The following is a 15,465-nucleotide window of genomic DNA, read 5'->3' as shown; positions in this document are numbered from 1 at the left end:
ACAGTTTCAGAAAATATGGACCAAACGTAGAACAAACTTTGACGAACAAGCGTGGTTGCCCAGTCCGTGAATTAATTTTGGTGCACATATGAAACAATGTTCATGTATCCTACAACTACATATGTATGTACACAAGACAAGTTGGAAAAGTGACACAAAAAGTAGAGACATACCTTTGCTCGTGAATTAGCTTCAGGTCAACGAAACCATAGTATATATATGGCTGTCGGCTAATGATTTCGAAGAAATTTGCTATATACTATATTGTTCATTAGCCAAACCCAACTCTCTGCTTTAATCTTGTGTGGCTGTTTTCTCGTGATTTCACCTGTCTTCTCTTCCTTTCTGTTGAAAATCTAAATTACATACCCAAGTAGATATTCAATTTCCATTTAAATGGGTTCTTGTTTAAGTGTCAAGATCAAAGCTGAAACCCCTGGTAAAATTGAAAACTCTTTATTAATCTTCCTGTTGCTGTTTTTTAACTTTACTTATATGTTCATCTTCTTGTATACTGTATATATTTGCTATATATAGCAAGTTAAAACTGACAACTCTTTATTAATCTTCCTGTAATTGCTATTCATGAAAGATAAAAAGAAATGTTGAAATATTGTGTACAGGCGCGACATCAAAATTTGTATTAGTGCCACCAACAGCACGTAGCCAGGAAGAAATCTTGGAATCGCCAAATTTGAAGAGTTTTTCATTTAATGATATTAAATTAGCCACAAGGAATTTCCGTCCGGACAGTGTGTTGGGAGAAGGTGGTTTTGGTTGTGTTTTCAAGGGTTGGATCAATGAAGACACTTTCGCAGCTGCTAAGGCTGGTACAGGCCTGGTTATTGCAGTAAAGAGACTCGGACAAGAAAGCTTCCAAGGTCACAAGGAGTGGTTGGTGAGTATGAAGCTAGAGGATACTTATAATGTCAGAAATCACTAGCATGTTCTTTTTATAGATTCATATTCTTCAATCTTTTCTATTCTTCTAGGCAGAAATTAATTACTTGGGGCAGCTGTGTCATCCTAATCTTGTAAAATTGATTGGGTACTGCTTGGAGGATGAACACAGGCTTCTTATATATGAGTTCATGCCTAGAGGCAGCTTGGATAATCATCTATTCAGAAGTGAGTTCTCTGTATTAATATTGCCCATGCATAACAATAATATTGTTTCTCACTGCTATATATATTAGAAACTGATGAACCTAAATATTTAGAAATGCTATTACTTATCAGGAAGGGATTCTGATTTAAAATTGTGTGTCAGGAAGTACATACTTTCAGCCTCTATCTTGGAACCTACGTATGAGGGTTGCTCTTGGTGCAGCAAAGGGGCTTGCATATCTTCATAGTCCAGAAGCAAAAGTGATATATCGTGATTTTAAATGCTCCAATATCCTTATAGATTCTGTATGCTGAACAGTTTGATTATTTTTCCTGAGTGTTTTTATTATTATAGCTGTTTGATAATTTATCAATTTGTTATTGCTATTAATCGACAGAAATACAATGCAAAACTATCTGATTTTGGGTTGGCGAAAGACGGGCCGATGGATGGTAAAAGTCATGTATCTACGAGGATCATGGGTACTTATGGTTATGCAGCTCCTGAGTATATGGTCACCGGTATGATGGACTGAACTACATATGTTTGTTTTGTTTATTGCATGAATAAGTAGATCTTTACTTTTTAAAGTTATGTTAAGTGACGTTTAGGAAATCTTAAAATAAATAATTTATGATTTAAAATGAATAAGGGACTTATAAGTGATAAGTATATGAATACTTATAAGTTAAATAAGTGTTTGGTTAAATGTCAAAATTTTACTTAACTGAGCTAAAATAAATAAATTTTAAATATAATCTTAATTCGTAAATTTTACATTAGAAAGACATATAAAAACATAAATTTTAAAACAAAAAATAATAAAAAAGCGAAAAATCAAAAATAAGTTAAGAAAAAGTACGTCGTTGCTAACATTCAACTTATCAGCTTATAAGTTGTAAATTCGACTTATAAGTTGGGTCGACAAACACTCGTCAATAAGTACTTACGGGCTTATAAGCGAATAAATAACTTATTCCCGGCAGCCAAACAGATCGAATCGGAGTTTCCTTAGGTATATATGTGTTATGGATAAAAAACTAAGGTTATTACTTGCTGTATTTAATACTAAGATTCGGGAGCTCAAGGCCTTTAATGGCTGCTCTCGTGTTTCGTGACTCAATCTGCCTTTACGAGATGCCTACGTATCTTTGTGAATTAGAGAATCAAGCCAAAAAACGTAGTTCTGATTGGTGGGGGTGAGACCCCTTATATAGATGTTGGGAGTCCTTGAATTGGACTTGGTATAGGAGACTTGGTGGACAAGTCTCATAATTAGAATGGACTTTAGAGTCCTAGGTAGTAGGAAACTGATTCCTTATCCTTTTAGGCCCCCTTGAGGCTAATCTCCAAGGATTTATATCCTTATCGGGACTCTTTTCAACATCTGATTTGTCCCTTATTAATTAATTACGAAATTAATTAATAATCAGGGCTTTTGGGCCTTTTTTATTCCATCAGGCCTGATCTGGTCCATCAGGCTTAACCTTTCTGGTCTGAGTATCATATATCTTTTTATTGGGCCTAGCAGCCCACAGTTTGTACAATTAATGCAGTATTTAATTATACAATCATAATTTATTTATCCCTATCATTTGCCCCCAACTTTTGGGAAACATTGATTAGGTTTCGCAGAAGTGAAGTCTATTTGTTCCCTTACAGGGTTTCGTTTTTCCGTAAAGTGTGGAGCGACCTACACATTTACAATGAATTTTTCCTTTTATTCAGGAATTATCTTAATTTCCAGGAATTTTTCCCTTATTTCCGGGATTTTCCCCTTATTTTCTGGATTTTTCCCTAATTTTCTGGGATTTTTCCCTAATTTTCTGGAATTTTTTCCTAATTTTCTGGGATTTTCCCTAATTTTCTGGGATTTTTCCCTAATTTTCTGGGATTTTCCCTAATTTTCTGGGATTTTCCCTAATTTTCTGGGATTTTTCCCTAATTTTCTGGAATTTTTCCCTAATTTTCTGATTTCCAGCCCTATTTCGACCTGGATCCTAGTCGAAATTTCGACCTGGATCCTAGTCGAAAATAGGGATCAGCCTTGCCATCCTGGTCGAAGGAATTCGACTAGGATCCACGACCTGGAATTCGACCAAGATCCTAGTCGAAATTCCGACCTGGATCTAGGACCTGGAATTCGACCAGGATCCTAGTCGAAAATTTGACCTGGATCTGGGTCGAAAATTCCACCTTTCTTTAGCTTCTTGTCATGAGCCTATCGACTAGGATTTCGACTAGGATTCTAGTCGATATTTCGACCTGAATCCTGTTCGAAAATTCTTTGGTTTTCTTGCTTCCTGGTCGAAGGATTTCGACTAGGATCCACGACCTGGAATTCGACCAGGATCCTAGTCGAACTTCGACCTGGGTTTTTAATCCCCATTTTTTGAAAGATGCTTGGTTTATTCGACCTCATTCCTGGTCGAAGCTTCGACCTCATTTCAGTTCCGTTATTTCAGCTATTTTCGGGTGTCTGCTCGAAAGATTTCGGGCAGGATTCACGACCTGGAATTCGACCTGGATTCTGGTCTTTTTTACCCGTTATTTTCGGGTGTCTGCTCGAAAGATTTCGGGCAGGATTCACGACCTAAATTCGACCTGGATTCTGGTCTTTTTTACCCGTTATTTTCGGGTGTCTGCTCGAAAGATTTCGGGCAGGATTCACGACCTGGATTTCGACCTGGTTCCTGGTCTTCCACTAGCCTTCTTTATTTAGCTTTAATTTAGGGTATTGTATTTTCCAAATCCTAATTGGATTTGGGCCTGGCCTTTTTTGTTGGGCCTTATTAAATTTTACTGAGCCTTTATTATTGGGCTCTTCCTAATCTTATTGGGCCTCTTTTATTGGGCCTTTTCAAATCTTGTTGGGCCTCTTTTCAAATCTTGTTGGGCCTCTTTTCAAATCTTATTGGGCCTCTTTTATTGATCTGGGCTTAATATACCCTGTTAAGAATGCTCTAGAATTCCTAGGAATATTCTGGAATATTCTTTTTTCTGGGCTTTTTCCTATGGGCTTTTGTTCTCAATGGGCTTTTCGTCTCTTTAACTTCCTTTTCCTCTTATATAAAGGAATGAGGAAAGGCTATTACTCCTCACTTTCTCATTTCTTAGTTTTCTTCTTTATTTTCCTGCTAAGATTCTCAGAGGAATAACAGCAAGTCGGAGCTCAAAGCCTTTTTCAAGAGCGCTTCTTCAGGTAAGATTCCTCCCTTTGCTTTTCGTGTCTATTTCTCCTTTGTGTGCCATTTTAAGATAGCCTATTTACATGCTCCTTACTTTTTTCAGATGGCTAACAAAAGAATGACTCGCTTGGCCAAGATGAACGTGGCTAGAAAGTCCAACGATTTTCCTATTCGATCGAGGTATACTTCCTTAATCGACATGATCAACACTCGAGGGGACGAGTATCCGTATGATGCGCATCTGGACGCGCACGATCATATTAGTGCTTTACGGGATCCCAAGGAGCTGGAAAAGTTGAGCAGCTGCTTCAAAATCAAGGAGCCTTTTAAGCTGGTTCTTGCGGGTCCGGCCGACAGGGCCTGTCAGTGGAAGAAGGACGCGCTATGCGTCTATAGGGACACTCTAAGGGCAGGTATTAGACTCCCTTTTCATCCATTCATTCCTTTGCTACTGGCTGATGTGGGCATCAGCCCTTGCCAACTTCCCCCTAATTCCTGGAGGTTGATTCTGTGCTATCTGTCGCAATGCGCCAAGCACAACGTCCCCACTTCTGTTGCTGTCTTCAGGAAGATTTTTCAGTTCAAAAACAGCCCTGATAAAAGTCCGGGTTGGGTTTCTATCAACCAGCGCCCCACTATCCCCCATATCGTGAATGGGAAGTCCATCCCTGACAACAACTTGGGGTGGAAGAAAGATTTTTTGTTTGTTATTTGGAAAGGTGGAGATTGGGGCTCCTTGTTTCGATCATCCTTTGGGCTGGCCGTGGACGGGAGCCCAAATGACATAACTTTGTCTGAGGAGGAGGCTAGAGGTTTCAACCTCCTTACGCAAGACAACGGCACTTCCCATTGTTGGGACCTTATTCGGGAGACCGTCCTGGTAGAACGCGGCCTTTCGCCCGTTAATAAGAAAAGTAAGTTCCCTTTCTTATCTCCTTTATTTTCTGCACTTTTATTTCATTGATTTTCAACTGACTTTGTTTGTTGCAGTGGCTGAGAAGATTGAGGAGGCTACCAAGCCGAAGGACCTGGAGACAACCAGGATGAAGAGGGCTGGGAAGGTCTTTAAAGACCCTCGACTTGGTGATCACTTCCCTGAGTTCCTCCTTCAGGCAATGGAGCCAAGCGAGGAAGGCCCCAGCCAAGTTTTGCGCACCAAGCAGAGGTCAGGGGCCTATTTTCAACCTGCCTGGGGGATCCGGGGCAAGGACTCTATCGTGGGCAGCACGGCGCTGTCCAAGGAATGGTCTAAGCATTCCATCTCCCCGGTGGACTATCAAGATTTTGTCCTTCAACAGGACTTAGAGGGGAATGAGCTATTTGGAGCCCAGGCTCTGGCGACGGTACGTCCTTTACTTATGCCCTTCTTACTTATTTTTCCACGTTTCTTTTCTGAACTTTCGCTGTTTCTCTTGCAGGCTAACGCCCATTTCCAGGGGGCAATTCACCAAGCTAAAGCTTGGAAGGTTGGCCTGGAAGATGCCAACAAGAAGTTGGAAGAGGCCAACCAAAAAATAGAGGCCCTTGAAGCTCAACTGGCCTCTTCCACTTCTGACCTAGAGACGGCCCGGGCCGAAAATGTCATTCTGAAGGCGCAGAAGGACAAAGCCTTTGATGGCTGGATGGACACCCAAGAATTCAAGGACTTGATGGTGGAGCATGATGCCCTTCTTCACCCAGTTAGCTATAAAGAGGGCTGGGATGCTGCTGTGGAGGCCATCCAGGATGAGTTTCCAGAGGTCCTTGAGCAGTCCCCCTTTCCTTGCCCTGTGCGGGTTCCAGAGCTTGGAGGTGTTACCGAGAAGCTTGCTGTTATGATCAAGGATGGAGAGGAGGAAGATTCTTCCGAAGAGGAGTTTGAGCCTGTCGCTAAGAAGGCCAGGGTGGAAGAGCCTTCAAAAGCAGCGCCTCAACAGCCAACATCTTCTGCAGAGGGAAATTCTACAGGGACTTCGGAGGGGACAACCGAGACGTCCGAAGAAACGACTGAGACTTCCGAGGAGACTTCGGATAGTGGTTCTGAGGAATCTCAGCCTTCCAAGGCCTAACTTTTTGTATATCTTCTTTTTGAACTTTATTCATATCTAAACTTGTTACCCTTCGGGGTTATATTTTATATGTTGCTTTTCTTGCCTCTTTCTGTTTAACTTTACAATCTTAATACGCATTTGAACTTTAAACATCCTTAGATAGAAATTATTTCAAACTCTTTAATATGAAGTCTGGTTTTCCAAAACCTTACATAGCATGGGTTCGACCCTAATCAACAATAACTAGACAATGTAAATTCTACTGGAATATATAAAATCCTATGCAAGCAAAGCTTCAAGGTGCTTTTAAACCTACTTGTCAATGACAAGTGAGAATCGTACTTCACCTATCTTACACGTAGTAAACCTTCAGGTTTTGTGCGTGCCAGGTCCTCGGGACTTCAAAACCTTCCATAGTTTCCAGCTTGTAGGTTCCTCTACCCTGAACGCTCTTGACTCTGTACGGCCCTTCCCAATTCGGGGCAAGCTTTCCTTTCTGTCCAACACCTGAAGCCTCTATTTTTCTCAAGACTAGATCTCCTTGTTTAAAAAATCTCTCTTTAACCCTTAGGTTGTAATAGAATGAAGCCTTTTTCTGATATTCTACTATCTTTGCATGTGCCTCATCTCGCACTTCATCAATTAGATCCAGGGCTAACCTCTGCCCTTCCTCATTTTCTACAGCATTGAAAGTCTGAATCCTTGGAGAGGAATGCGATATCTCCACGGGAACTACTGCTTCTGCCCCATATGCCAACATGAAAGGAGTTGCTCTTGTCGTGACTCTACAGATAGTCCTATAGGCCCATAATATTGGAAGTATCTCATCCACCCAATTATTTCTTGACTTCTCAATCCTCTTCTTTAGTCCATCCAGGATTATCCGATTTGCTACCTCTGCTTGCCCATTGGCTTGCGGGTGAGCCACAGAGGTGAATCGTAACTCAATTTCATTTTTTTCACAATACTTCTTGAATTCCTCATTGTTGAATTGTGTTCCATTGTCAGTGATGAGGATACGGGGAATTCCATATCGGCACATAATGTTTTCCCACAGGAATTGTGCAACCTGCTTAGTTGTGATTTTGGCCAAGGGTTTGGCTTCGATCCACTTGGTGAAATAATCAATGGCTACAATCAGAAATTTCCTTTGTGCCGTGGCCATAGGAAAAGGCCCTAGAATATCCATCCCCCACATGGCAAAGGGAATAGGCGAGCTGATAGAGGTCAGCATCTCGGGGGGTTGTCTAACAACTGGTGCATGCTTCTGACAGCGATCACACTTCTTCACATATTCTTTGGTATCAGCCATCATTTCTGGCCAATAGAAGCCTAAACGAGTTATCTTATGAGCCAAGGCCCTGCCCCCCAAGTGTTGTCCACAAATACCTTCATGCACTTCTTCAAGAGCCAAGCGTGCCTCATCGGGCCTGAGACACCTCAAGTAGGGAACCACGAAAGATCTTTTGTAAAGAATCCCATCTATCAAAGAGTACCTTAGTGCCCGAACAGTTAACTTCCGTGCTTCAGTTGCATCACTTGGCAACCAACCGGTCTGAATGTGAGCCTTGATGGGATCAATCCATGACGTCCCCAAGCCTATGGGAGCCACTAGCTTAACATCTATGCTTCGTGTCTTCAAAACACGGAAGTACACACTTCCTGAACTTTCTTCAATCTCAGACAAAGCGAACTTTGATAGCGCATCTGCCTTAACATTTTCTTCCCTTGGAATGTGTTCAACATGACATTCATTAAATTGGGTCATCACAGCCCTTACTAGGCGGACATACTTAGCCATCGTATCATCCCTTGCCTCAAATTCTCCCTTTACCTGGGATATGATCAGCTTCGAGTCTCCACGGACCTTTAAGTTTTGACTCTAAGTGTCCCAGCTAGACCAAGGCCAACTATCAGGGCTTCATACTCTGCCTCATTGTTTGTGGTTGGAAAATCTAGCTTCATAGCATACTCAATTAAGAACCCATCAGGGCTTTGCAAAACCAACCCTGCTCCACTGGAATTTGTTTTTGATGCTCCATCAAAATAGAGAACCCAATATTCTTTCTCCTTATCATCCTTCTCCCTGTCCCCATTGTCGACTCCCTTGTCTTGAGGTATGGTATCTTCCTGCCCCCCGACTTCTTGGTTGGGTATGGTACATTCCACCACGAAGTCAGCTAATGCCTGGGCTTTTATAGCCGTACGTGGCTTATACTTGAGATCAAACTCTCCCAACTCTATTGCCCACTTAATCAATCTCCCACTTGCCTTGGGACTGTGAATGATATTTCTCAGTGGCTGATTTGTTAGCACTTCAATCTGGTGAGCTTGAAAATAAGGACGCAGCTTTCTTGAAGCCATTACCAGGGCTAAAGCGAATTTCTCTATAGTTGAATAATTCAACTCAGCACCATGCAAAATTTTGCTGACATAGTATACGTGTTTCTGGACTTTCAGTTCTTCCTTAACCAACACCGCGCTCAAGGCGCTTTCTGAAACAGCCAAGTACAAGAATAAAATTTCACTCAGAACTGGCTTGGCCAACAACGGGGCCTGGGCCATATACTTCTTTAACTCTTCAAATGCCTTCTGGTTTTCCTCACTCCATACAAAGTCTTTGATGCTTTTTAGCAATTTGAAGAATGACAAACACTTGTCCCCCGACTTGGAGATGAATCGTCCTAGCGCAGCAACCCTTCCTGTAAGCTTCTGAACATCCTTAACAGTTTTTGGTGGTTCCATGTCCAGGATCGCCTTTATCTTATCCGGGTTAGCCTCAATTCCCCTCTTTGAGACCATCAGTCCCAAGAATTTTCCAGATCCTACTCCGAAAGCACACTTCGTCGGATTCAATATCATCTTGTGGTACCTCAGGACCTCAAAAGCTTCCCTTAAATGGGCTATATGATCAGTCTTTACTAGACTCTTGACTAACATGTCATCAACATAGACTTCCATAGTCTTACCAATAAGATCCTTAAAAATTCTATTCACCAACCTTTGATAGGTGGCTCCTGCATTCTTGAGACCAAATGCCATAACAAGATAACAATAAACACCAAAGTCAGTGATAAATGATACCTTTGGAATGTCATCCTTATGCATTTTGATCTGGTTGTATCCGCTAAACCCATCCATGAAACTCAGCATCTCATGTCCAGCAGTGGCATCAATCAAAGTATCAATTCTAGGCAGCGGAAAACAGTCTTTGGGGCATGCATCATTCAGATCAGTAAAGTCTATACACATCCTCCACTTTCCATTAGCCTTCTTCACCATTACAGGGTTTGCTAACCACTCCGGAAATTGAATCTCCTCAATGAAACCAGCCTCTAAGAGCTTTTCCACTTCCTGCTTTATAGCCTCTGTCTTTCCGGGGCAAAATTTCTTTTCTTTTGTTTCACTGTCTTCCGGCTTGGATCTACGTTTAGCTTGTGAGTAATTAACTCCGGGTCTATGCCTGGCATATCAGCTGCTGACCATGCAAACACATCACTATTTTCTTGCAAAAATTTCACTAACTTCCCTCTAAGGGGCTCCTCTAATGTGGCTCCAATGAAAGTCGTCCTCTCAGGATTCTCGGGGTCTAAAGGAACCGAAACCAATTCTTCTGCTGGCCTTCCTCTATTCTCATCATTTTCTCGAACATCCATATCTTCAATAGGAAGAACCTGCCCCCCGACCCCATCTGCCCTCAAAGAGGCCACATAACAGCTTCTAGCCATTTTTTGATCTCCTCTCTTCTCCAATCCCGTTTCGGGTGGGAAACTTCATGACTGAATGGTAGGAAGAGGGGACTGCCTTGAAGGCATGTATCCCTGTTCTCCCCATGATAGCATTATAAGTTGAACTAGCCTTTACCACCATGAAATCCAGCATCTGCGTTGCTTGCCTTGGCTCCGTACCTATGGTGGTTGGCAATTTGATTATCCCTTCCATAGGACATTCTACTCCAGCAAATCCATATATCGGCATGTTGGTTGGTGTCAACTGGGAGTCGTTATACCCCATCCTTAGAAAGGTGTCGTGGAGCAAGATATCCACAGAAGCACCATTATCCACAAGGACCCTCTTAACCGGGCTATTTCCTATTATTGGTGTTATGACCAGCGGGTCGTCATGGGGAAACTTCACACCCTCTAGGTCGGAATCATCAAAAGCCAATGTTACTTCTGTCCTGGCCCTCTTCGGGGCTTCTCCAACAATATGCATAACCTCTCTAGTATATGCCTTTCTGGAATTTTTGGACAATCCAGCAGCAGTTGGACCTCCAAAGATTGTGTTTATCACAGGCCCTCGAGGTCTCGGCCCTCCATAAATGGTGTTTATAACTGGTCCTCTAGGCTGGAGGTTTCGCCCCTGATCGTCTTGGTCCCTCCTACGATCCTCAAAGTTCTTCCTTCTATTATTATTCCTATCCCCTCCTTCTCCAGTGTATTTGTTCAATCTTCCTTTTCGAATGAGGAACTCAATTTCATCTTTCAATTGCCTACACTCATCGGTGTCATGGCCAATATCTTTGTGAAACCTGCAATACTTGCTCTTATCTAGCTTGGCGGGATCAGCCTTCAAGGGCTTAGGCCAGCGAACATCTCTGTCTTTCTCAATCTCCATCAAAATCTGACTTCTAGGAGCATTAAGCTTAGCGTATTCAGTGAACTTTTGCCCAGGTCCTCCCTTCTTGGGGGTTAAATCAGGGTTTTGCTCGGTTCTAGGATATTTGTCCTTTGCAATATATTCCAAATCAGTTTTTCGCTTCTTGCCTCCAGTGGGCTCATTACTTACTATGGTCTTCCTCATGCTTTCTTCAACCTTGATATACTTCCCTGCTCTCTCTTGGAGTTGCACATGTTTTCAGGGGGACGTTTTGGCCAAGGACATCTTGAAAAACTCATCCCTGGTTCCTTGTTGTAGTGCTATCATGGCTACCTTATCATCAAGGTCTGGGACTTTTAAAGCCTCCTTTGTAAAACGATTCAGGTAATCTCTCAAGGATTCCTTAGCTCCCTGCACAAGACTCATAAGGGATGCTGAACTTTTCTCATGGACTCTTCCACTGATGAATTGCTTAATAAAAGCCTGACTTAATTCTCTGAACGATCCGATAGAATTTGGGGGCAGGCGACCTGTACCATCTTTGAGCCATACCCGACAGGATTTGAGGGAAGGCCCGACACTTTATAACATCATTCACGGGTTGCAGCAGCAGTGCATTAGAGAATGTCCTAACATGATTAGCGGGGTCTCCCGTGCCATCATAGGCTTTGATAGTGGGCATCTTGAATTTCCTTGAGATATGGGCATTCATTATCTCTTCTGTGAAGGGTGGAGTGGATCATCAGGATCTCCAAGGGGAAGAAGATTGCTTGGATCAGTTCTTGGGACAACAGCCCTTCTTCTTACCAGACCATCCAGGTCTATGATAGGAGGAGGATTTCTCCCCCTAGGAGGTATCTGGGATCTGGTGGCCTGGTGAGCCTCCAAATCACGCCTCAACCTTTGGATTTCAGCCTCATGAGCCCTGATCCTTTCCTGCACTTCTTGGGGATTCGCCCCTGGGGTGCTTTGGGGGCGTTGCCTTCCATCGGCGATTGGCTCTTTTCCAGGACGCCTCCTTCTCGGGGCCACTTCATCATCCGAAGATTCGGAGTCTCTCTCAGTATAAGGACCAGAAAATTCCCAATCCTCAGGAATAGGACCCAAACCTCGTATATAGGGGGGGTGACTGCCCTCGTGCTTCGCCTCGCCCAGCATATCCGCTTCCTCCAACCTCAGGGCGAAGGGGCATCCCATAAGGGGGGTTAGTAGTAACAACAGTTGAATATTCATACCCGATGGGTCGAGAATTCATAGGTATATGTACTTATTGAACTTGAGGATTCGTACCTTGAATAGTTGGGGGAGTTGTCCCTTGTGGCTGAGGTTGAGTTGCCCCTGTCTGGGCTTCTCCCTGAGTAGATGCATAAGTTGAATGGGGAGGAACCTCCATGGTTGCTATAAAATCACCTGGGTTGTCTCTGATGGTGTTCCTTCCTCTAGAGCTCCAATTGTTCTCCGTGTTCTCGCCATGGTTGTTGTTGCGTTTTCCCACAGACGGCGCCAAATGTTATGGATAAAAAACTAAGGTTATTACTTGCTGTATTTAATACTAAGATTCGGGAGCTCAAGGCCTTTAATGGCCGCTCTCGTATTTCGTGACTCAATCTGCCTTTACGAGATACCTACGTATCTCTGTGAATTAGAGAATCAAGCCAAAAAACGTAGTTCTGATTGTGGGGGTGAGACCCCTTATATAGATGTTGGGAGTCCTTGAATTGGACTTGGTATAGGAGACTTGGTGGGCAAGTCTCATAATTAGAATGGACTTTGGAGTCCTAGGTAGTAGGAAACTGATTCCTTATCCTTTTAGGTCCCCTTGAGGCTAATCTCCAAGGATTTATATCCTTATCGGGACTCTTTTCAACATCTGATTGTCCCTTATTATTAATTATGAAATTAATTAATAATCAGGCTTTTGGGCCTTTTTTATTCCATCAGGCCTGATCTGGTCATCAGGCTTAACCTTTCTGGTCTGAGTATCATATATCTTTTTATTGGGCCTAGCAGCCCACAGTTTGTACAATTAATGCAGTATTTAATTATACAATCATAATTTATTTATCCCTATCAATATGTCTTTGTTGATGCAAAAATATTGGTAATTAAATTTTGCATCCAATAGTATATATATACTTTTGGTAATTTCCTTTTAAAGTAATACCTACAAGCGTATTCTAGGAGGAACAGAAAACCTGCCGTTTGGGTAAATTTTAAAATAAGTAAGTTATAATTTAAATATGTTTGGATAATTTAATTACTTATATGTCAGAATTTTTTTACTTAAATGACCTAAAATAAATAATTTTTAAAATACAAATATCTTAATTCGTGAATTTTTAAATTTAAATAACATTTATAAGCATATATTTTGAAACTAAAATTAAAAAAAAATATAAAATCAAAATAAGTTAAAGAAAAATACGTCATCACTAACATTCAATTTATCAACTTATAAGTTGTAAATTCAACATTTATATAAGTTGTGCGTCGATAAGTACGGGCTTAAGCCCCTCTTGTGTTGGAAGAAAATAGAGGGGAGGGGAGGGGAAGGTTCCTGCAATAAAAAATGTGTTTGGTTCATATTTTTAGAGTAGAGGGGAGGGGAGGGAAATGAAGGGGCCCAAAATCCCTTATGGACTTATTTTGTTTCCTCCCAATTTGGGGTTTTTTGGAGGGGAGAAATTTTATTGACAAAAATGACCTTACACCTTCTTAACACTTACATATATCCTAAAGGACTTATATGTAATTTTAATTATAAACCCCTCCCTTCCCCTTGCTTACCAAATATAAAATGAGTTAATTCCCCTCCCCTCCCTTCCTTCAACCAAATAGAATTAATATTATATCCTTTCCTCCCCTTCCCTTCCCTTCCCTCTATTAAAATTCCTCCCCATCTCTCCCCTCCGTTGAACCAAACACAGCGTAAAAGTCAATAAGCCAATAAGTCACTTATTTGACATCACCCAAACATGCCCTAAATAAGATCCGTTAAATTTATACTAAAAGGATAATCTCAATTTAAGTTATTATATATATTCAACCTAAAACTCAACATCCTCTCAACAATGTAAATTTATTTTTTAATTAGACCTATTCTACGAGAAACCAAGGTTCGAATTCTCCCCTTAATAATACTAAAACTTAGAATTAATATTAGTGGTTCTAAATGATACATGTAAATAATTAAATAATAATAATTATTATGTTATTATTGATACTAATGTAATTATATATAAAATATATTATATATTAAAGAAGCATGACACGGTTATAAACTAGTAATTATATACTAATTATCTAATAATTAGCATAACAACCAATTCCTGAATACCTTCATACTAGATCTGCCTTCTGTGGTCGTTTACTTTTGTAACACATCAGCATGCTGGACATGTACATAGACGGTCAGTGCCATGTAAATCCGACCATTTAATAACCGACCAGGTTCTGCCGGATACTTGGATGGCAAGGCCATTTATACCAAGGAGACTCTTAAAAAACCATGTCCCGACTGATTTTGGTCGAGTACCTGAGCTATTCTTGTAATGGGATTGCTAGCTGACCACCTCAACAACCCATATATACCAAAAACCTGAAGTAGGTCAAAATTAACCCCGTGTACATTCAAGATAAGTTACTAGTACAAAGACACAGTGAGGAAACAAGAAATAAAACAAGGTGACTAGTGAACTAGTAAGGTGTTAAATTTTCTACATTTTTTGTTCACCTTTTAACTAAAAATTATAGAAGGAGGCCTTATTTTGTGGCATTCTCTTCTAATTCCAAGTTCCATCTGTTATGAAGGTCATCTAACTGCGAAGAGTGACATTTACAGCTTTGGAGTAGTTCTTCTTGAAATACTGACAGGGAGAAGAGTAGTTGACAAGAACCGTCCAGCAGGAGAACAAAACCTGTTCCATGGGCTAAACCTTATCTTACCAGCAAACGGAAAGTCATGCACATCATGGATGGGCGTATTGGAGGCCATTACACGGTAGGAGCAGCATTCAAGGCTGGTACCCTGGCAAACAAATGCCTCTCAACAGATCCAAAGTTAAGACCTGAGATGAATCAAGTGGTGAAAGTACTAGAACAGCTTCAGGATTTAAGAAAGGCTGAAAAAGTTTCTAATGAACTTTCACTTCAAAAGCATCATAGTAGATGAGCTAGGCTAGCTTTTGTCCATTATAAAAATAAAATATAAAAATGACGATCAGTTGTCCCTAGCAATCTATAGCAGCTATTCCATATGTTCAAAATGAAATAATAATCAATGTGTAGTTCATGTTAAATGATTATTCGTACTAACATATGCAAACTGACAAGGCATGAAGTGGTTTGTTACCATCTAGTTTGTTGTACGTAAGCTGATATATGAGAATTGTTGAAATTTGCTTTAGCGGGGGCAAGAATGTGATGCTGCATTTTCAGATATTTATTTTATCTCTTAGTTATATAAATGTTAATAAATAAGTGGTTACAGAATCTAGTAGCAGTTACTATTGTTCAGGAAATTTAGGTAGTTGTAGACCGT

At 41.1% G+C, this 15,465-nt stretch overlaps 1 protein-coding gene and 1 pseudogene across 1 annotated transcript; both read left to right on the top strand.

Moving 5' to 3' along the window:
• Positions 1–271: 271 nt before the first annotated feature.
• On the top strand, positions 272–15,292 carry LOC141695189 (receptor-like cytoplasmic kinase 176; annotated as a pseudogene).
• LOC141695188 (uncharacterized) lies at positions 4,196–6,421 on the top strand. The gene is made up of 4 exons (XM_074499451.1): positions 4,196–4,310; positions 4,400–5,210; positions 5,287–5,639; positions 5,715–6,421. The coding sequence occupies exons 2-4, from the start codon at positions 4,400–4,402 to the stop codon at positions 6,342–6,344; spliced, it is 1,794 nt and encodes a 597-aa protein (XP_074355552.1). The 5' UTR covers positions 4,196–4,310; the 3' UTR covers positions 6,345–6,421.
• Positions 15,293–15,465: the final 173 nt, after the last annotated feature.

Source organism: Apium graveolens, chromosome 11, assembly GCF_009905375.1.
Source record: "Apium graveolens cultivar Ventura chromosome 11, ASM990537v1, whole genome shotgun sequence".
In the NCBI taxonomy this organism is placed as follows: domain Eukaryota; kingdom Viridiplantae; phylum Streptophyta; class Magnoliopsida; order Apiales; family Apiaceae; genus Apium; species Apium graveolens.
Note: the sequence above shows the minus strand (reverse complement) of the source record. Positions and strands in the feature narration are given on the sequence as shown.